This window comes from Chrysemys picta, chromosome 6 (genome assembly GCF_011386835.1).
Source record: "Chrysemys picta bellii isolate R12L10 chromosome 6, ASM1138683v2, whole genome shotgun sequence".
Classification (NCBI taxonomy): domain Eukaryota; kingdom Metazoa; phylum Chordata; order Testudines; family Emydidae; genus Chrysemys; species Chrysemys picta.
Window position 1 is genome coordinate 60,012,127 of NC_088796.1, and position 22,950 is coordinate 60,035,076.

The 22,950-nt window shown below is 42.3% G+C and overlaps 2 protein-coding genes and 1 long non-coding RNA gene across 19 annotated transcripts in view; 1 reads left to right on the forward strand and 2 right to left on the reverse strand.

The window, feature by feature from the left end:
* SKIC3 (SKI3 subunit of superkiller complex) overlaps nt 1–3,505 on the reverse strand; it is an 80,163-nt gene extending 76,658 nt beyond the window's left edge. For 2 of the 12 annotated variants that reach the window (XM_042855830.2, XM_042855824.2), the window contains exons 1-2: nt 3,332–3,505; nt 888–985 (exon numbers count right to left, since the gene is read on the reverse strand). In XM_042855830.2, coding sequence (XP_042711764.2) covers nt 888–985; nt 3,332–3,353 — 120 coding nt within the window. In that variant the 5' untranslated portion in view covers nt 3,354–3,505. The other 10 variants (XM_024109604.3, XM_005306896.4, XM_042855825.2 and 7 more) reach the window with 10 other exon arrangements.
* ARSK (arylsulfatase family member K) overlaps nt 3,272–22,950 on the forward strand; it is a 45,165-nt gene continuing 25,486 nt past the window's right edge. The window contains exons 1-4 of one of the 3 annotated variants that reach the window (XM_065599216.1): nt 3,272–3,404; nt 7,959–8,088; nt 8,694–8,853; nt 21,821–21,856. In XM_065599216.1, coding sequence (XP_065455288.1) covers nt 8,019–8,088; nt 8,694–8,853; nt 21,821–21,856 — 266 coding nt within the window. In that variant the 5' untranslated portion in view covers nt 3,272–3,404; nt 7,959–8,018. Of the gene's footprint in view, nt 3,405–3,681; nt 3,856–7,958; nt 8,089–8,693; nt 8,854–21,820; nt 21,857–22,950 lie in introns of those variants that run through there. The other 2 variants (XM_024109606.3, XM_005306900.4) reach the window with 2 other exon arrangements.
* LOC112060241 (uncharacterized) overlaps nt 9,434–22,950 on the reverse strand; it is a 50,553-nt gene continuing 37,036 nt past the window's right edge. Inside the window, exons 4-5 of one of the 4 annotated variants that reach the window (XR_010602250.1) lie at nt 10,561–10,650; nt 9,434–10,184 (exon numbers count right to left, since the gene is read on the reverse strand). This is a non-coding gene — a long non-coding RNA (uncharacterized LOC112060241). Of the gene's footprint in view, nt 10,651–22,950 lie in introns of all 4 variants that reach the window. The other 3 variants (XR_002889555.3, XR_010602249.1, XR_010602248.1) reach the window with 3 other exon arrangements.

Genomic DNA, 22,950 nt, shown 5'->3' on the forward strand with positions numbered 1-22,950 from the left:
ATGCTTAGGACACACAACGCAGAGGCACTGGGCCTCTACATCCCTGCAGAGCTGGAGACAGTCATGGGCTTCTGGGGCCACAGGTGCCGACTTTTAAAACTGCTGGGGGGTTCTCAACTCCCGGCTCTGCCCCAGGTCCTGCCCCCACTCCACCCCTTCCCCCAAGGCTCCACCCTGCCTCATCCTGCCCCGGCTCCACTCCCACCCCGCCTCTTCCCGCCCAGTTCCACTCCCTCCCTCAAGCGTGCCATGTCCTTCCTCCTCCCTCCCAGCCTTCCTGCACGCTGTGAAACAGCTGATTGCGGCAGGTGGGAGGCATGGAGAGGGAGGTGGGAGGCGCTGACCCATGGGGCCTGCAGGTGGGCGGGAGGCGCTGGGGGGGGTGGAAGGTGTTATAACCGAACATTGTGCAACTTTAAACAAGCATGTTCTCTAATAGAGCAGCAACATAACAACGAGACAACGTTAACTGGGATGACTTTAAGTGAGGAGTTACTGTACCCTCTGCTTCGCATTTAAGCACATGCTACAGAAAACTGATCTCCTTTTCTGGACAAGCTAACATGGGCAACTAATGAAATCAACACTACACCAAACTACAGTATCTACTATATAGCAATAAGATCCAGTGTGTGAATTGAAAGGGTGGCATTTGTCTGACTCTGTGAACTTCATCTTCATTGAAGAAAGGAAGAAGGACCCATCCACAAGGATTTTAGTGATTACCCCACAGCAAATCATTCACTATGTACACTGCCAAGATGTATGATTACTTAGTATGTACATTACTGCATAAAGTATAGAGTACAATTCCAGTGGACAGAAAATAGTAGGGCTTTTTACTTGTACACACAATTAATTTTTATACAAGTAGAAGAATTCATTACCTTGCAATGTTTTAAGGCTTCTTTGTATTCTTTATTTCTTATTGCATCTCTGGCACTTTTCAATGCTGCCTTCACCTCCTTATTTGACATTATTACTGCTAAAGTCAAAAGGACAGAAAATTAGTTTTCAAGAAAAGACATTTATATCAAATACTGTTCAAAGCATTCGATTTATATTGCATTACTATACACAGAGAAAACATTTTAGCAAATATTAACAGTATGTTCACAGCTGTACAAGTATAAGACAAAATTCCTACCCCAAATAACTATCAATCCAGTATTGACAAAAAAGCAGGGCACACACATATAAACATATATGCGATAGTACACCTCTAAACCCCAATCCCAAGCACATGCATCATTTTTAGTATGTGAGTAATCCCACTGAAGTTATTGGGACCAATCATGGACTCACATTTATACACATCCTTAAATGCTATGCTGGATCTGAGCCATCACCCTGAAATACTAAAAGCTACTTCTCACCCCAGAGTAGAATTTTTCTTGACAGTTGGGTCACATTAAATAGGGAGGTTCAGTAATATGGAGGTTTACGTGTTTCTCTGTCATTCACATTTTAAAGATTTTCCCAACACTTTTTGGCCATACCATTCTATCAACATCATTGATCAATTTCAAATTCTACTTCCTAAGTAGTCCCTAATGAGGGAAAGAGCACTTCATAAGTTTGGAAGGGATGTGTGCAGGAATGAAGGAAATATTCAAGTTTGTTTTAGTAAAAAAAATGGAAACAAACAATAAAGTTAATACATTTTGAAATTACACATAGTATCACTTAGAGCACATACATGTATATTTAAGTATATTGTACACATACATCAGTCTGATGCACACATTATTTACACTCACTCTAACACATGCTTTAGAAAGTGTACATGGTTCAGATGCAGTTATCATCATTGCCAGGATGGGGAGTGTGGCAGGAAGGGAATACCCCAGTGCAAAAGGATCTAGGTCTGAATGAGTAGAAAAAGAAACACTATACTGGGGAGCAAGGGTCCACTATGAAAAATTGAATAGAAGTCATATATTACTATTATTATTCATGTGTATTACAGTAGCACCTGTAACTGTAGCACAGTCACAGACTAGTAAGAGAGGAAAAACAATGACTCTATAGTCTGGTGGTTAGGTTACTCCCTGGGATATGGGTGAACCCCGCTGCTGAGCAGAGATTTTAAAACAGATCTCCCACATCCCAGCTCAGTATCCTGATCACCAGGCTACTGGCTATAATATGGTGTGGGGGGGGGGGGGGGGGAGAGTCCATTTTTTCATGAAACAGGGCTGACCTGGCTTAGGTGCCTAACTCCAGGAGTGGATCCCAGTTCAGATCTGTGATGCTAAAGTAGAGATAGGCCCTCTATCTCTGGCCTTGAGTCAGGCACCTAACTCACTCTGAGAGATGAGGGTTAGGCCCCCAGGCTTCTCCTTGGCATTTCCTACTGCCAGATTGGACAGCTCCCTGCTCAGCATACTGGTTTTTGTAAATCCCTTTCTTTGGAGCCTAACTCACCCCATGCATTGTATAGGGAGTCTGGGCACCTAACTCAGGGCTAAGGATCCCACTAGGCAGCAGGGTGCCTAAATATCTGGTGTTGTAACACTGAGTATAAGCGTATGTATGTCTACACTGCAGGGAGGGGGGACACTCCTGTGGCAGCAAGTCTCAGAACCCGATGTACATATTCAGGCTTGCAGGGCCCACGCTACGGCGGTAAAAATGGCAGTGTGTATATATCCCTGATTGGGCAGTGGAAGCCGGTAAGCAGGAGGGTCTCCGAGCAGAAGCAGGAATATCCTCACTGCTATTTCAGCACTCTGGCGTCAGCGCAGCACGGCGGTAGCTCTGGCCATGCTGCTGCAGGGAGTTTCTGCAATGTACACTACCCCCGTCCCTTTGTGGATCTTACTCTAGCGCCGCCGCTGCTCTTTGGGCTATTTCGCCTTCCCTGCCCAGAGCTGGGACCTTTCTTTTCCTCTGCCACGGGAGCCAGCGGAACTGCCCTGTTACTCCACACCTGCAGCTGCCTCCCACGGGGGCCCCAGGCCTCCCACTCGGCATCGCACACCAGCCCCCTCGCACCCACCCCGGGGACAGGGTCCCCCTCCACCCACGGACCCCGACCGCCCCGGCTCAGCTAGGGAGCGCTGGGCCCACGCAAGCCTCGCAGAGCCGCCTAGCCGCCCACAGGGGGCCAGCAAAGGCCCTCAGGGGCCGCCAGCGGCACCACCCTCTGCGCCCGCTCCCCCCTACCACTGAGCGCTTCACCTGCCTCTGCCTCCGCCTCCTGCCTCAATACCAGCCACCAACTCCCCGCACCCCGACCGCCCCGGCTCGGCCGCGCAGGCGCACTGACTCGGTTACTACACTTCCCGCGTGAGGGCCATTGAGGCGACTCAGCACTCCGCCATCTTACCGTCCTCCAGCTCCTGTGGCATGATGGGAGTCGTAGTTCATCCCCCTACCTCCCTCGCCGCCTGACCTCCGAGGTATGACGGGAGGTGTAGTTTGTCGTGGCCCGCTTCCGCGAGGCCTGATGGGCGCTGTAGTTTGGTCTGCTCATGGCGGGAGAGGGCGGGAGTGTCACGGGGTCTTGCTCTCAGGCCTCGGGCGTGTCGCCGGGCAGTGTCAAAGCGCTGGGGTGGGCTGGCTCTAGGCCCAGCGCTCCCTCAATGGCTGCAGCCTGGCTACCGGGGAGCGCTGCTCGTCCTGCCGGTGTGTGAGGGGCCGTGTGCCCGGGGACCTGGCTCTGGGCGCGCGGAGAGGATGAGGGGGCGGTGCGGAAAAGGGGCCCGGACGGGGGTGCTGGCGGCTCTGGTGCTGCTGCTGGCTTCCACCCGCTGGGAAGGTGCGAAGGCGCGTCCTGTGGCCTGGGGACACCTCGGCGCTGGCAGCAGCCAGAGGGCGCGCAACGTGGTGATGGTGATGTGCGATGCCTTTGTAAGTATCCCACCAGAGCCTCCTGCTTCTCAGGGCCTCTGCTCACAGGGAAAGAGCCTGAGCACGTATAAAGCAGGTAGCACCAAACACTAACCCGGTGTTGTCAGCTTCTGTAGGGTCTCATGAGTTTGGGATGCCCTCTGCACTTCAGAGACACTTGTGTGATGTGACCCAAGGCAGTGTGTGCCTCGGTGTCAAATTGTCATTGTCTCATGCTGAAATGGCATTTCTCAGACTCTGAAAATTATTTTGGCCACAGTCAGGGCTTGCGAAACTACCTTGTCCAAGCAAAGACCACAATCTCAGTAAAAAAGAGGCTATGTTATACCCCTGAGAACTGACCACTGCATCACCACTTCTACTAGGGACCATAAAGACAGGATTGCAATTAACTGAAAGGCACTGTATTTTTGAGCTTAAAGAAAGAGATTTTTTCTCAAGATAACACTTTTAAAAAGAAACCTATTATTTTGATCAGTTACTTACAAATAATCAAATTACATGTAACTATTTCTGTTATCAGTTATGGTAAACCTGGTCAGGACGTAACAGTAGCAGTGAACACTGCAAAACAGAAATGTAAAGACAATTTCTTTGACCTATGTTGAAAAGAGAACACTCCTACGAATAAAAAACTGTAGGGAACAATCGGAGATTCTTGGGATGTATAGCCTTTAGAAATTATAAGAAATTCTGGTATCGTCCACCATGGGGAAATTTATAGAATTATTCCAACCAATTTAAACACAGGTTCGGCTGAACTGGAGGGAATCATGGTACTGGGCCCAAGCCTGTTTTTATCACTGTGCTTTCATCAGGTTTAACTAACATGGTGGTAAAAATACCAGAAGCTTATCTATACTTATATGTACACCCGTTCAGCTAAAGTGGTGATAAAGCTGGTGAAATTTTTTTATAAATGTCCCCTGTGTCCATAATGGCCATAGACATAGGCACTAACTCCACAGGTTCTCTGGGGCTGGAACACCCGTGGGAAAAAAAATAGTGGGTGGTCAGCACCAGCAAGCAGCCCTGCTGATCAACTCCTCTACCTCACTCCCAGCGGCTCCCCCCACCATGATCAACTGTTCAGCAGCATGCGGGAGGTGCTGTGGTGGGGGAGGAGTGGGGACAGGAAGAGTCGGGGAGGGGAGGCGGGAGAGAGGCAGAGCAGTGAGGTGGGGGCTTGGGGGAAGGGGTGGAGTGGGAGTGGGTCCTGGGGCAAAGCAGGGGTCAAGCACCCGCCGAGAACTGAGGAAGTTGGCACCTATGGCCTCAGAAACTACAGTGATGATGGAGGGGTGAAAGTGACTTAAGGGACTTACGAGTACACAGGGTGGCCAAGGTCCTGAGCAAGGTAGGTGGGGTGGCTCAACCGGAATGGGAGGGCCTCGGGCAGAAGGGGCAAGGCTGGGGCCAGACTCACCCAGCCAGCCCTTCAGCACAGCCCAGTGGCGATTTAAAGGGCTTGGGGCTTCCAGCTGCCACCGCCAGACCTACTCCAGGGCTCCAGCAGTGATTTAAAGGGCTGCAGTCCCGGACCTTTTAAATCGCCGCCGGGAGCCATGGGCCGTTTTAAATTGACGGGCCCTGGGGAAGCTGCCCCCTGCCGGTACGGTCGGCTGTGTACTGGCTCTTACCAGTACACCATACCGGCTTACTTTCACTTCTGGATTAATGTGATCTAACTATACAGGTAGATAGAACGGGTGCAATCAGACCCTTGAATTAATTATTTATCGTCTTTAAAACTTTATTTCATTTAATCTGTATTTAATTCATAAATACATACCCTTTCTTATTTATCAGGGGGTAGCCGTGTTAGTCTGTATCTACAAAAACAACAAGGAGTCTGGTGGCACCTTAAAGACTAACAGCTTTTCCTCTCCTGGAATTGACACCTCCTCATCTATTATTGGGAGTGGACTACATCCACCCTGATTGAATTGGCCCTGTCAACACTGGTTCTCCACTTGCGAAGTAACTCCCTGCTCTCCATGTGTCAGTATATAATGCCTGCATCTGTAACTTTCACTCTATGCATCCGAAGAAGTGAGGTTTTTACTCACGAAAGCTTATGCCCAAATAAATCTGTTAGTCTTTAAGGTGCCACCAGACTCCTTGTTGTTTTTCTTATTTATGGTAGAAGGCAGCTCCTTTGGAGAGCAAACAAATCTTTACAGTTCATTAAAACTACATTACATTCATAACTATTGATTATTTTGTATAAGAAAGTTTGCATAAGCTGAATTCACATTTTTATTTTCTCACTTTGAATTTTATTTATTTAATTTTATTTTGTAATTTTCCTCCTTAGGTTCTTTAAATAATGTTAATCAAAGGACTAGGCAAGAATTTGTTTTTTGAGGAGTGAGTAAACCTTACCCTGCTCATATTCATTTAGAACTCTGATGCAAAGATCATTTTCCTTTCTTATCACTTTACCAGGTTTATCTGGGTATTTTCCACTTAATCATTTCCCTGTCATCATGGGGGCCTCAGGCACTGGTGCACCTTGGTCCCTCCTATTCACTCCCTGTGACACATAATAGTCTCGCCTCGTGTGGGTGTAATACTTTGATATAATTTCAGTTGTTGGGCTTAGTGTGTGTTTGGAGGGTGGTCTTGGTGGCCTGTGATATACAGGAGGTCACATTAGATGGTCTGGTTGTCTCTTCTAAGACTTAAACTCTCTGATTCTATATCACCCCTTTCTTTGCATCTTTCCACTGACACCCCCCACCCATTATCGCACCAAGCATAAGGCACTTGTTTTCACTTTCAAGGCTCTTCATGGTCTATCCCCATTATATCTCTCATTTGCTATCTAGATGTCAACTCCCACTTCTGATTGTCCCGTGATCCAAGCCTTATTAAATTTTCAAACAAGTTCCCTCCATGCTCTCTCCCATGCTGCCCCCTCATGCTTAGGAGGAGATCCCTGTAAATGTCCGCAAAACAAATGCGTTTTTCTCCTTCAAAACCCTCCCTAAAACTTTTTTCTGTGATGTCTATGAAAAACTTGACAACGATGCTGGTGTCCTGAGACTACGCCCTACATGCTGATCAACATTGTTTCATTGTTTTCTTGTACTCTCTGTTTCGTCTGTATCCATTTATTTTCTCTTGTCTCTGAAGCAGGGACTGCCTTTTTGTTCTGTGTTTGTACATCATCTAGCTCAGTAGGATCCTGCTTCATGACTAGGGCTCATAAGTGTTATGGTTATAGAAAAAATAATAATATATAAAACTATTGTTCTTGGTGCCTGTTTTCCTCAGGGGACTATATAAGACAGTGAAACCATCTCCAATAAAGTTATACCATTATAACTGAAATCAGAGTTTGACCACATATCTTTTAAGGCACAGAAACAGAGTAACATGAAAAACACAATATTCTTTAGGCTTAGTAAAATGTTTTTGTGGATCTCTATTGTAAGGCCAAAGGCAGAAAAAGAAGTTATGATTCTGTTTTTGTGTATGTTTGCCCTCCTGTTTAAGTATTGCAAGTTGTAAAATACAATGTGAAGTATAAATGTAATCATAATGTTAAGCAATTATTTTTAACAAATGAAAGATTCTTTAAAAACTGAGTATCAACATATCATACATTCTAACAGTTATGTCACTGTAACTCTTGCTTCTCTATACTGTACATGCTTTTTCTTAGGCCATCACTGACTCAGATGCTAGAGAATGATCTGTATCCATTTTACACAGCTTATTCTTTTAAAGATGAAATGTCAGCGAGTCTAGGGCCCTGGTCTTGCAAACGCTTGTGACTGTTATGCTTATACAAAGCACATGGAATCTTTATAGAGGAAGGCAAATATGCAGCATTTATTGAAAATACAACAGTTAGCATATGCTTTTGAGTCTCACACACATACACATATACACACACACAGAGTCCTGCCAGTGATGTTTATAGTTACCAGTCTGTTGTTGCAACTCTTGGACAACCAGAACGTCATTCCTAGAATGGTAAATTTGCCATATACTGTAGCTTTGGGTCATTTTCATAATATTTTAATTCTAATTATTAAAGAAAATGTTACCATTATCAATTTTAATGTTTTTAAGTACCTTCTTTTTGATTGCAGGATGGAAGGTTGACATTTTATCCAGGAAATCAGACCGTGAGCCTACCTTTTATAAATTTCATGAAAAGATATGGCACGGTTTTTCTCAATGCCTACACCAATTCTCCAATATGCTGTCCTTCTCGTGCAGGTAAAACCATATTAAAAATCTTCTTAAGGAAATAGTAACTACCAGGGGAGAGCCGGTTTAAATGTTCATTAGTGATGGACAGACCTCAGAAGGCCTGAGCTGAATAAGCCCCCATTTTTAAATGCTTATCTAAAATTATCCAAACCTTCTGAGGTTTTTATCCATTTCTCTTTTCCCCCCTTGTCTGCCTCCCATGCTTCTTCCTCTCAACTGCATTCTTCTCTTTCAACTTCTCAGCCCCCCAAGTAATGCAAACATTACTCAGGTTTCAGTACTTCTGAAAACCTTTAAGGATTCCAATGGACTTGTTTGTCCTCTACAACAGTGGGTCTCAAAGCCGGTCCGCCGCTTGTTCAGGGAAAGCCCCCAGTGGGCCAGGCCGGTTTATTTACCTGCCGCAGCCGCAGGTTCGCCGCTCCAGGCCAATGGGGGCTGCAGGAAGCGGTGGCCAGCACATCCCTCGGCCCGCGCTGCTTCCCGCAGCCCCCATTGGCCTGGAGCAGCGAACCACAGCCAGTGGAAGCCTGTCAATAATCACTTGACAACCCTAGTTATTATTCTATAAATGCGTTGACAGGCATTTGTTTCTGACTTGCTTTTTTCAGCTATGTGGAGTGGCCTCTTCACTCATTTAACAGAATCTTGGAATAACTTCAAAGGTTTAGATCCAAATTATACAACATGGATGGACCTGATGCAAAAGCATGGCTACCGAACTCAGAAATATGGGAAACTAGATTATACTTCGGGACATCACTCAGTGAGGTAGGCAAAGGATATATTCCTCTTTGGTATGGCATCCATAAATGTGATTAAATCATGGAACAACAGATTGACCATGGCTTATTGTTTTCAATTAAAATGTAGCATTGATCTTTTTTAAAGAAATTCTGTTAGAAATGTATGAAGGCTCCAGTCCTGCAAAATGTTAGGCCCAGGCATACAGTTACTCCCATGAAGAGTCACATTGAGACAAGTAAGGGTGTGAGGGCACCGAATGACCTTTATGCCTGTCACAGGTACAAATAGTTATACTTAAGAAATCTCAATTTATATATCTCTGATTTTGCCCATTTGGATACAATCTGTTTTTAATAATATTTTTTTAAAAACAGCTTCATAACAAGATTGCAGTGTAGCTAGCTCAAAATAATTTGATTTCATTGTGATTCTCACCAGAATTCATCCATAAATCCTAAACATGTTCTGGTGAATTTTGTGCAATGTATTTATTCATTTTAATCGGCAAACTCAGCTTTATTTCAGTTCTTTGTGTAGGTCAATTTCATTTTGTTATGGTAAATTAGAATAAAATACATTATTTAGTACAGAGCACTAATTACAATTTTCGTAGCTTTACTTGGTAAACCAGGGACCAGTACTTCAAGATGATAAAGGCATAATCCATTTCCATTAAATTCTGTCTGAATTGTCTACAAGAAGGATGACTCATTTAACTGAACCACACAAAAGGCTAAAAAGATTTTAAACTCCTTTCATTTTATTTTTTCTGATTTAATTACAATTTTCAATTTTTTTCATTTAACAAACCAAAGGTATTTTAGGTGCCAACATAAAAAACAAGTACAAAAATTACTATATGTTCCCAGCACATGGATTTTTATACCATATATCCAAATGAATTAATAAATAAAAATGAAAGGGAAAAAGGCAGGGGGGAAGAGATGGAGAGGAGAGGGAATACGGAAGAAGGATATAGATTTATCTCCTGTCTTTCTTTCAGGCATCCTGCAGGGATTTTTAGTTGACCAGTTCTAGGAAATTGTCCCAAATAGACTCAGCTTTTTCTAGGGCTTGCTATCTATTGTATGCGATGGTGTGGACTAGGTCCAGAGGTGCTGTGCTGGAGGCCTCAGGGTCCTGAACACATGTTCCAGAGTGGCTGCAGGAGAAGCAGCCACCCATGGCCCAGGAGAGCCATATAAAAAGAGCTGCAGGGACAGTCAGTTTCTTGCTGGAGTCAGAGGAGTGTAGAGGGTGCTCCTGGCTGACCAAAGGGAACTGCAGCACCATGGACAGCTCAGTGCTGGCAAGGACCAGGGGTGAGAGGAAGAGCTCCTGGCTGGCTGCTGGGCCTGAAGATAAAAGATCCCTGAGGTAAGGGTGAAGCTTTGGTGAAGGCTGGGGCTATGGGGAAGTGGCCCAGGGAACTGAAAGCAGTTTTATTAAAGGGAGATGGTGGCAAATGGGTACTATTCTTAGGGTCCCTGGGAAGGGACCTGGAGTAGTGGGTGGGTCCAGGTTTCCACCCCTCCCCCCCATAGGCCATTAGGGAATGGCCTATGTTGGACAGCAATAAACCCCAGAGGGGAATCTGAACTGCTAAGAGGCCCAGCCAGAGAGCTGAGGCCAGAACAGACCAGAAAGAGCAAAACCATTGCCTCCAGGGAGGAAGTCCTGGAGGTATGGCTCAATACCAGGGCTGGGACTTTTTAAAGACTGCAGACACACCTGATCAGAAGGAGGTTCTTGTGAGAGGTGGGTGCCACGCCATTACAGATACCTTCTTTTGCAGCCAGGTCTGCCAGTCCATTAAACCTGCTGGGGGGGAGGGATAGATTTATTTTTCCAGTGTAGCAAAATTTGACCTCTTACAGCCAGTACAACTCTATGTAGCCATTCTCTTTGATATAGTGATAGTTTCCATTTGCTGGGTATCTGACCCAGTACAGCATGCAGATGTCAGCTTTAAGATCAAGTGACAACTCTAGGAACTTATTAATTCTGGTTCCAATACCATCTCAGAAGCTGGAAACAATAGGGCATGATCAAAACATATGCATGCTGGCTCCTTTACTACCACCACCCCACAGACACACACACACACCCCTCAACATTGATCACTCAGGGTAGCTTTAACTTTGTGAAGTGTTTGGGGCAACTAGTGAACCCTAAACATAATTTTTTGTTGAAAGAGACTTAATTGGAGGTCCAAGATTGCTTCTTTAATCTCTCATGTTGTTCTGTTTCACTGTGGGGTAAGATACTTATTGCCAATTCTTTGTTCCATTTTTGCATCAGTACATCTATATTAACTCTTTGGTGGGTCATAAGGAACTCCTCTAGTGTAGCTGCCAGTCTGGAGAAATAGTATAATTCTCTACAAAATTTGGCAAGTTCTGGCGCTTCAGACAATGCAAGTTCCTCGGGGCCGAACTCTGAGGGGAACAAGTGACAAATTTGAATATGTTGCCATATTGCAGTACTTGATAGGTTATATTATAGTTGGAGAGAAATTAAATGGTGTGATCTGGTCCTTTGATATTAATCGGGATATAGATGGTGTGCAGCATTCCATCCATATTATCTTCTTCCACGCCCAGTTTGTAGCATGGATTCTCCCAGATTGGATCCTCTACATGAGACGAAAGATAGGATTTGTGTTGGTGAGCTTAGTTGGTCCATATGTCCTTTCATATTTTTTGTTTGTAGTCACACAGCAGCCATGCTAATGTTTGTAATCCTGTTGTGTTGAAGGCTGACTAGCCTAACTGTTGCATGCTCCATCTGTGAATGGGAGGTGCGAGAGGGGAGGGGAATTTTAGCCAAATTACATAAAGATAGCTGCATCAGTCTCAAAGGAGGCTGTCTGTTCATCAATTTTGCTAGAATATGATCACTGAAATCATTTGCCCAGCATGAAAGAGTTTGAGAGATTAGGATTGAAGGTCACTTCAGGCAGATTGTATTGCTTCCTTGGTAGAGTGCCCAGAAGCTGTTTCCCTATAGGCTGTCTAGAATCTGTGCTAGGCCTTGCCTCAATGCCTGCTTGAACCTAAATATCTGAAATATTTGGGTGCGCGGGGAGCAAACCAGAAAAGTTTTTGCTAGTATTGAGATGTTTTAAATCTCCCCAAGTCCCAGGAAAATTTTAAATATGGTAATATGTTTCAAAATATGTTCAGTGAGAGTATCTATTGTTGCTGCAAAATTTTTCTGTGAAGAAAAGTTGTGAATGAAAGCAAGGCATGAAAAACAGCAAAAATTTTAAGGAACCAAACATCTTTCACAATGATAGTCATAATACGACATAAATAGATGGAGTAGATAAGTGTTACTGTGGCTTCCCCAAGTACATATAAAAACTGCCTGTTTTACAGTTTTTAATATGGTACACAATTTTCCTAGTTTCTGATTATGTCCACTGTCGAAATGTTTAATGGTACTGAGATTTCTCCTTCTTTTCTACTAAACTAATATCTCAGATTTTCTTTACTCTTCACTCCCTTCCCTATCTGAAATGAGTAATCAGATGTTGAAAGGAGACTTTGCTAATTATTAATACTTAGAATTTACACAGCAGTTTTCATCCTCCAAGTGCTTTATAGACATTAACTAGCTAATCCTCATATGAAGTAGGTAACCCATTTTACAGATGAAGGAACACAGGTTTTTCGAAGTTCAGGTTCTACACTAGAAAGAAAGGGTGATTCTGAATGAAGAATCTACAGCAAAATCTAACGTTGCCATTGAGAACTTTCTTTAGTGAATTGAGTCTGTAATACATTGTATGTAAATTTACCTTAAATGCAATCTCTCCCTTTGTGACTCTTTACATAACTTGTCATCTGAACTATGAATATATGTGCCCTACTGTATCTTCAGGTTTTATCATTACAGAACCTCTGATGAATTTTTGTCTTTCTTTTTCAGTAAGAAATAGATGCATGGACAGCATATGTAACAATAATCTGCTTTGTAAAAGGATTAAAAAACACCCCTTTTTCATTTTTGGTTCTCAATACTGGTTTATATGTATGATTTAAATCCTCACTGTGCCATGTTAAGAGCTGTAAAACTAATTGTAAAGGAAGAAAACAATTTACATATGTTTGTATTTTTGTAGGTTAAAGATGTGCATCGCTAACTTGTTGAGTACTGCAGTTATTCGTACTTTTTAAAAAGCATAGCTGATCTTAACTGTATACAAATACCTCAAATGCACCTTCACAGAATCTTTCTTTGAGAAAGCAATGGGTCAGAGTTTGTGCTATGTAATAAATGGTTATGTGGGTGATTCATTCTTTTGCAGGCGTGTCTAAAATAAAATTATTTAAGGCAAGTGCAAATTAATTTGAAAGATGAAAATTTTCTGCATGGCTACATACCAGATTCTGCCCCTCACCTGTCGAGGCATCCCCACCTGTCATGCAAATGGAATTACCCATTCTAAATCCTATCTCTTGGTTCCTGTCCCTGGGGGAGAAAGTGCTTTGAAGTCCAAGTGATCTCCAACAAGCATAATGGGCTCCTAAGAGAATGTTGCAAGATAGAGTAGTCCCGGGGCTGCTCTAATTTACACTAATTCATGATAGAGGTTAAACCGTTTTCTAGCTTCCCACAAGATTATCGGAGCACAAAAGTGGCTATGGTGAAAAAAACTTGGTCAGACCCACAGATCTGGGCTCTAGATTTAACACTGAATCCCTGTTCTTGCTCCCAGAGCCAAAAGCTTCAGGAAGATTGGGGTCTCATTCCAAAGGCTTGGAAGGGTGTAAAATGAATAAAAGAGGTGATCCTCATCACTATTAGAGATGATCCTTTACACTATTACAGGGCCAGATTAAGGCAATTAGGGGCCCCATATCCCCCCCCACACACACACACAGCAGCAGGGGGTCACCCTCCCACCCTAGAGAGAGGGGTAGTGGTTTAGAGCCCCCTTAACACCAGAGGAGCATTAGCTGGAGGCCTCCGCCCCTGGAAACAGCATGGTCAGGGGAGGACCTGAATACTTACCTCAGCAGCCAAAGTTTATCTGCCTCAGTGGTTGGGTGAGCAGGCACACTGAATTTTTCTCCTTCTGCCATACAGTCTTGTGTTGTTGTGGTGTTGATGAAACACCCCCAAGGCAATGGATCTTGGAGTTGATATTCCATATTGATACATAGGGAAATTCACAGCTCTAAGATGCTGTTTCAGGGTGACCAGATTTGGGCAGATGTCACTACGTTGGTTACAGTTAGGTCACATATTCAAGCTTTTTTTGGTAGCCATTAGGATTAGTAACGTCTTTATTAAAATTGAGGGTCTGATGTAATAACAGGGCTCAAGGGGCCATAGACATAGGCCTATAGTGCCTATGTCTCAATTTACCCATTTGGAATTCCTCCTCCTCTAGGGGAAAGAAATGAATTTGTGTTAACCTGCTGCTAGTAGAGCTATTTTAGTATAATCCTTTCAAATTCTGTTTGATTTCCAGATTTGATTACTGTAGTATGGACACAACCTAGAAAAGTTGAATGACAGTTTGACTAGATAGCTGACTAAAGTTTGGATAATTGAGAAATCTTAATTCTCTATGGTGGAAAAAATCATGGAGCAAAAAATATTGATTTGTTGCTTTTGTTACTTTCTGCCTTGCTCCACAGTCCGTTATGAAATTTCATCGCTGCTTGTTCTATACAGCTAAATAAACCCTAAAATGCTCAGGTTTGTCTAGAACAGTTAAGAAAGAAGAAGCCAACATATTTAAATTTATTTAAGAAAAAGAAAGCAAGCAAAACTGATATACAGAGGAGATTATTATTATTAATTTATATATTATCCTGTATGTACATGATTGTTTAGTCACCCAAGCTGAATTTTCAGGAGCTCGAGGTAGATTCAGTAGTAATACAAAATATTATACAATCAGTGGTTCTGCACTGACAAACTTGAGTAACATAGTGGTGAATCAAGCTCAGTGATTTTAGTCGGTGTTTATCTTTGTGGTTTATGCCCTGAACCTGCTATGCTGAAAGCCTTTTGCAAGTTACTGAGCCTTCTCAGATTTCTATTTAGTGGGAGTTGAGGGGGATCAGCACTTCACAGGATCAGGCCCTTACTGTTTCTTGAACAAAAGTGGGTGGAGGTTGAGAATAAATGAAAACAAATACATGGTGAGTCAGCCTTTTTTAGTGTATACGTAAGTGGAATTTTAAAATTTAATACATTTCTCTCTAATTGAAAACTAAAAAAAACTCTTATAATTTTTTATTACAGAAAAATGTGTGTCTCATTCTAATTGCATCTATGTAGACATTTAAAAAGTCTAACTAGCCAATTAAATAATCTATAAATAGTGTGGAATAGATATAAGGAAGGTTACTGTTGCATGTTGAGTTAATTAGCGCAGTCCTGTTGCTTTGGTTTCCTGGTAAAGAGAAGGCTTGCAAAGAGAAACAGAGCTGTCCTCTCAGTATATGATGTATGATTGTTAGGCTCAATAGAGATATGGATATATCAGAAACATAGATTTGATCCATACAACATGCAGTTGCTTCTGTTTTGAACCACAGAGCAAGAGTTTGCCCTAAACATATATCTAGGTTTGGCAGAATTTGATTTTTGTATATAATTTTTATGGATATCAATGTTTATTTTTAAACTTTTTTTTTTAATATTTAGCTATTTAAATTTTCACAGTTGTGGGAAATTTATTGCCGCCCCCCCTCCACTGCATAATATTTAAAGACAGTAGAGGCTGAGATTCAAAATGTTAAAGCTTTATAACTGTTAAAACAGAAATTGTCATCACATGTCAAAATATACAAAGTAAATACCCTTAAATCAAACTCTGAGTTCTCAAGCAGCATTTTTTTTTTTTTTTTTTACTTTGCCTAGTTGTAAATGTTGATTAGCATCAACGGAAGTATTTTTTCAGTGGTTTGTGTATGTATGGTGAAGTCGATGTTTACCAACATTACCGATTAAAAATCTAATCCTTCCAAGCCTACATATATCTATTAACTGACACTTATTTGACAAAGAATATGGTCTGTTAATTTTTTTTTAATAAAGTACCAGGAAAACTAACTTCCATTTGTCCTAGGAAACTGTTGCAGTTAGGGCATTGATAAGAAAAAATAATCTTTGCAAATGTGAAGTTTCTATTTCTTATATGTGCAGGAAGTATGTGATCAGATACAACCATATTAAATGGTTTAATATGAATGCATCATAGCATGATCCTGGCAGCTACCAGGCATCTGTCACTGTTACATGATTAATCAGATTTGAGGAGTATGGCTAATAGAAGTATATACAAATAAAGGGCCAGCTCTTCCGCAGCTGTAACTCAGCATAGCTCCCTTGAAATTAACAGAGCCATGCCAGTTTACACCAGCTGCAGATCGGTTGCAGAATAATCATAGGACCGGAAGGGACCTTGAGAGGTCATCAAGTCCAGTCCCTTGCACTCATGGCAGGACTAAGTATTCTCTAGACCAGGGGTCGGCAACTTTTGGCACGCGGCTCACCAGGGTAAGCACCCTGGCGGGCCGGGCCAGTTTATTTACCTGTTGATGCGGCAGGTTCAGCCGATCGCGGCCCCCACTGGCCGCGGTTCGCCGTCCCGGGCCAATGGGGGCGGTGAGAAGCGATGCGGGCAAGGGACTCGACGCGGGCAAGGGATTTGCTGGCCGCGGCTTCCAACCGCCCCCATTGGCCCGGGACAGCGAACCGTGGCCAGGGGGGGCCACAATCAGCTGAACCTGCCGCATCAGCAGGTAAATAAATTGGCCAGGCTGCTTACCCTGGCGAGCCGCGTGCCAAACGTTGCCGACCCCTGCTCTAGACCATCCCTGACAGGTGTTTGTCTAACCTGCTCTTAAAAATTTCCAGTGATGGCGATTCCACAACATCCCTAAGCAATTTATTCTCATGCTTAACCACCCTGATAGTTAGGAATTTTTTCCTAATGTCCAACCTAAACCTCCCTTGCTGCAATTTAAGCCCATTGCTTCTTGTCCTATCCTCAGAGGTTAAGAAGAATAATTTTTCTCCCTCCTTCTTGTAACAACCTTCTATGTACTTGAAAACTGTTATATCCCCTCTCAATCTTCTCTTTTCCAGACTAAACAAATCCAACTTGTTCAGTCTTCCCTCATAGGTCATGTTTTCTAGACCTTTAATCATATTTGTTGCTCTTCTCTGAACTTTCTCCAATTTGTCCACATCCTTCCTGAAATGTGGTGCCCAGAACTAGACACAATACTCCAGCTGAGGCCTAATCAGCGTGGAGTAGAGCGGAAAAATTACTTCCCATGTCTTGCTTACAACATTTCTGCTAATACATCCCAGAATAATGTTTGCTTTTTTTGCAACAGTGTTACGCTGTTGACTCACATTTAGCTTGTGGTTCACTGTGACCTGTAGACCCCTTTCCATAGTACTCCTTCCTAGGCAGTCATTTCCCATTTTGTATGTGTGCGACTGTTCCTTCCTAAGGGGAGTACTTTGTCCTTATTGAATTTCATCCTATTTACTTCAGACAATTTGTCCAGTTTGTCCAGATCATTTTGAATTATAATGCTATCCTTCAAATCACTTGCAAGCCCTCCAACCTTGGTATCGTCCGCAAACTTTATAATGTATATGTGCATGTGTGATCTCACTTTTTAAAGTGTAACAACATAACTTTTGGGGAGAGAAAGGGCTAATGAACTCTGATTGTGTTATAGCCCCTTGAAAGTTATAATACAGAATAATCAGAACATTACATTAAAGGTGAAGTTCACTTGTGTATGAAGGACTAGCATAAGGCCTGTCCACCATTTTGGGAGCTTAAGTGGGCTACAGGCCTCTGCTGGCCCTCTGTACAGGGGAGAATTTCATCCTAAATTAACTTTTGCACTCTTCAGGAGATCAAGGTTCACTTCTACTCTCCAGGCCAGGAGGAGGTGAGAGTTCTGTGGAAACAATATGTTCTGGACATATGAGGATTCTTCTGGCCAGTTAGGGAGTGGAATTGATTCTTGTTATCTCAGCAGTTTTCCCAGATTTACAAGCCCAGAACAAAGGACTGAACTGGGGTGCCAAATTTAAATTGTCTGTGTAGCAGTTTGTTGTACTGCCACTAGACCAACAGTCCAGCCTAGCTGCCTGCAATTTTAAAGTAATACATTGAATTACATATTTAATTTCATAAATACTCTTTAGAATAAAGAGTGTGGGTGTATCTCTACATTTTTTCTTTTGAGAACATTTTAAGGGAAACAAATGTCTTAAAGATTTTTTTCCTTTGTGGACAATATTTTATTAAATAACACGGTGACAATCAGGGTCCAGATGCCACAAGGGGTCTGAACCCCAAAGAATGAACAATCGAATCAACTTGTATACAGTGTTATTGTGTATAAATATATCAAGTAAGATCATTTATGAAGGCTTGTAATGTTCTGAATTTGATGGTCCTTAGGAGATATGTATACAGGTTATGGTTATGAATGTATGCATGTATATATGTGTAGACATTTGTAATTGTAACCAGGATGCAACCACAGCATCACTTCACAGCTGTGTGGGGAAGCAGTCAGGCAGGGAGGGGCACCTCTAAGGCTTGCTATGTCCACAAAACTAACTCCAAGCACCTAGCATTGTACAACCCAGGGAAAGACCATGCTGAACATAAGAGCGGCCATACTGGGTCAGACCAAAGGTCCATTTAGCCCAGTATCCTGTCCTCCGACAGTGGCCAATGCCAGCAGCCCCAGAAGGAATGAACAAAACAGGTAATCATTAAGTGATCCATCCCCTGTCGCCATTCCCAGCTTCTGGCAAACAGAGGCTAGGGACACCATCCCTGCCCATCCTGGCTAATATCCATTGATGGATCCTATCCTCCATGAACTTATCTAGTTCTTTTTTTAACCCTGTTATAGTCTTGGCCTTCACAATATCCTCTGGCAAAGAGTTCCACAGACTGACTGACTGCGTTGTGTGAAAAAATACTTCCTTTTGTTTGTTCTTAAACCTGCTGCCTGTTAATTTAATTTGGTGACCCCTAGTTCTTGTATTATGAGAAGGAGTAAATAACACTTCCTTATTTACTTTCTCCACACCAGTCATGATTTCATAAACGTCAGTCATAACCCCCCTTAGTTGTCTCTTTTCCAAGCTGAAAAGTCTCAGTCTTATTAATCTCTCCTCATACGGAAGCTGTTCCATACCCCTGATCATTTTTGTTGTCCTTTTCTGAACCTTTTCCAATTCCAATATATCTTTTTTTTGAGATGGGCAACCGCATTTGCATGCAGTATTCAAGATGTGGGCATACCATGGATTTATATAGAGGCAATATGATATTTTCTGTCTTATTATCTATTCCTTTCTTAATGATTCCCAACATTCTGTTTGCTTTTTTGACAGCCTCTACACATTGAGTGGATTTTTCAGAGAAATATCCACAATGACTCCAAGATCTCTTTCTTGAGTGGTAACAGCTAATTTAGACCCCATCATTTTATATGTATAGTTGGTATTATGTTTTCCACTGTGCATTATTTTGCATTTATCAACATTGAATTTCATGTGCCATTTTGTTGCCCAGTCACCCAGTTTTGAGAGATCCTTTGGTAGCTTTTCGCAGCCTGCCTGGGATTTAACTATCTTGAGTAAATTTGTATGATCTGCAAATTTTGCCATCTCACTGTTTACCCCTTTTTCCAGATCATTTATGAATATGTTGACTAGGACTGGTCCTGGATCATTAAAGTTAATGGAAAGACACTGAAACTAAAAAGAAAACCCCAGTCTTGCAAAATTAAGGAAGAAGGGAGTTTCCCCTGCTTTGTGTAACTATGAATTGCCATAGTTTCAGAGTGTAAGAGAACAAAAACTGCAAACCCTTTTAAAAGAGAACATGTTTAAAGTGAAGCATATCCAAAACAGGATGCTGAGGACTAGCATCTAAGCAAGCTGCTGTCTGAAACACTGGATCTTCTTTAAGACAGAGGGCATGTTGGGAAATTGTTCAGAGGCAATAGGTAGGGAGTATTTAGAAAAGGGAATTTAACAAATACAGAATCATAAAGCCTGAGGTTGTCTTCATGTTTATTTTCTGTGTAACTTGTATGTGTTTGCTTATTCTTACTATTTCATCTTTGAATCTGTGGTTTTTCTATTAAATAAACGTTTTGTTTATTTTTACCCTAAGCAGGTCTATATTGTGCAATCTTGGTGGAGTGTCCCAGCCCAAGTGGACTGATAACAGGGTGGGGCAGGTTTCCCTTCTTCAGGGATGGTGAACCGGAAGGGAAAAGTCTGAGTGTTTTGTTGTTAAGAATTCAGGGAATAGATTTGGGGAGACCCCGCTATCAGTAACTTGTGGGTGGAAGTCTGGTTGAGGCGTTAATTCTTATTCTTGGCTACTGGTGTGTGTCAGCTCTGAGCCATAGCATTAAGGCACCTAGATTTTCAAGGCAGGTGGTGACAGAACCCTTTACTGGTCTGGGTGATCCCCCAAATGTCACAAACAACTTTCTGCTAAAGATCGTGAAATGCTTTAGAAACTTCGCCACATGCTTTTGAGGTCATTTAGGGACAGTCTGTATCTGATCACAGTGACCCTGTCTCTTCCAGTTCACCAGTGATGCCTGGTTTAATGACTCTTTGGCTGTGGTTTGAATCCAGTGTGGAACATACAGATGGAACAGGCATCCTGGGCTAATATACAAATCAAATTTTTAAAATGTTTGTCCTATCATGCTGTGTGCTAGCCTTGCTCGATGACTACATAATCTCGTTGATGTAAACTTGGTCCCTATCCTCACCTTCATACTGCTTTGTGACCCACATTATTGCATCATATTTGAAAGTAGATTGCACACTTGTTTTGAAGTAGGAGCCATGTCTTATTTTTTTTCTATGAGCCACTGAACAGAGTTGACTGCTCTGTACTGTGTTATATAGGGATGACATCACCAAGCACTGAAATGGGTTGGAACATGGCAGGTGTTTAACAGTGCTCAGCAGAAAACTGTATCCAGTTGTATCTACATGGGAAATTTATGTGGCAGAATGTAACTAATTTATTTTGAATTTGTCAAGGACATTGGGACTAACTGCTATTCTTCCAAAAAGAGCCATGACTTTTTAATGACTGACACAGTTCTACAGCTTATCCAATAGACAAGAGTGTCAATTCTTTGATATTGTGAACAGTGACAGCTGCAGGAAGCCAATTGCAGCTCCCAGGTCCCTGACTGTCAGGCTCCAGCAGTTAAAAAGGCACTTTGTTGCTGTAACTTCCACCTCTGATGTAAGCTCTGTAATGCCACAAGGAGGTCAGGTGTAGGGGAGCTTAGCTGTAGCACACCCCCTTCTACTACTGACTGACTCCTATCACACTCTCAGCTCACCCAATAAGTCCTCCTTCCTGCTTATGCCAGAGATATGCAGCTGGAGTAGGAGGCACATATACTGCCGCCTCCACCTTTACATCAACAGAGATCTCACACACACAGGGGAAATCAGTGACCAGTTTAAGTTCACTTTGCAGCACCTGAGCATCAGAGGAGTTGAACACTTTTGAACAGACTCTTCATTGTTACTAACATAAACCATGACGCTTTTCAGCTGTTTAAAAAAATTCAGTACTTATATCAAAAGGAAATGAGGAAGGTTATAATGTAGGCATTGGCCAGAATTTCCCAATCACCACTATTGTTTGTTGGATAGCTGTTACTCTTCCATCAAAGTACTGTAGTGACTACGTTTTAGCAAAGTTGTATATTTATACTTGAGGCCCTTTTGAATGAAGGGTGCTATAGACATGTAAGAATTTTATTTAAAATATTTCAGTTGGGAATTAAATTACTTGACGGTGGCCTTTTATATGTTTTCACTTATACAATAGTAATAATTCCAGCTTTTAAGATTTTCTCTTCATTATTAAGCAACATTATATTTCTGTCCTTTATCTCTTCATTGTTTGTTTCCACTCTCTAAGTTGCTATCTTTGGAGAACCATCTGTCAGCAAAGGAGGTATGATCCTACTTCTTTCTCATCATGAGTGTTATAAGCAATTGTTTAAGATTCATTTCAAAACTTTTAAATTCTCGTTAGTAACTCATTTTCCACCTGAACTCTGACATCTGATAATTTAGTCTTTGTTTACAGTTTGTGGGTCTCTCATGTCTTCTTTGCAGAAAAGATGACCCCTTTAAACAAATTGCCTGACTTTCTTACTGTGTTTTAATTAAAATTGTATGATGTATTTATAGCAGAAAATACATATTTCTGCTTTCAATTGGTTTGATGCTCCATTAGTATTTACTTCCTTTTAATCTGTGGATAAAAATATAGTTAATGGTGCATTTTATGGGGCATAGAGGTTGCCCCATTTATTTCTCTGCCATCCTTTTTGTTGCAGCAATTCTCTCTCTCTCCCTGCCCGCCTGCCTGCCTGAAGATTTGTTTTCCTTTGGGACCTGTCAATACCTCTCCCCACTGCTCCAGTACTGGAGAGTGACCTGTTCCATTTCTTTTCTCCCAAGCCCCAAACTAACTTTATCTAGATAGATAGATAGTTATGTTATATTTTAAGTTTGATATTACATTGAATATAGTATACAATGTGCACAAAAAATCTAAACCATAATTGCACACACCTCTTTGTACAGGCAATGGATGCCTAACTGTACAGTATGCAAGAACTGGGAGGCAAAAATCAAACTGACTGCTTAAGTCCTCCAAACCAACCCCTGCCAGCAGAATTCTTATTTCTTTTCTTGTTCTGTGGAACAGGCAGGCTCTCCCGTAGGCATCAAGTCAGGGAAGAAGCAGCTTAACCAAGTTCATCCAGCACTTACCTCAGAGCCTTGAGTCAGAGCAACCAAACTTAGTCAGAAAACAAAGTCTTTAAGGCCCAGGTCCTGCAACCTATAGCAGCCAGCTTGGCTTCTCATCCCTTTCTGTCTTGCTCAGCTTTTTTATTTATATATACAGTCCCGAGATAGGGCAGCATGCTTTTGCATCGCCCTCCTGCCTGTTTTGGCCATAAATGGAAGACTGTCCCGTAAAGGGGTAGTACTCCCCATCACACTGATATTTTGAAAATTAGGTTCAATAAATATTAT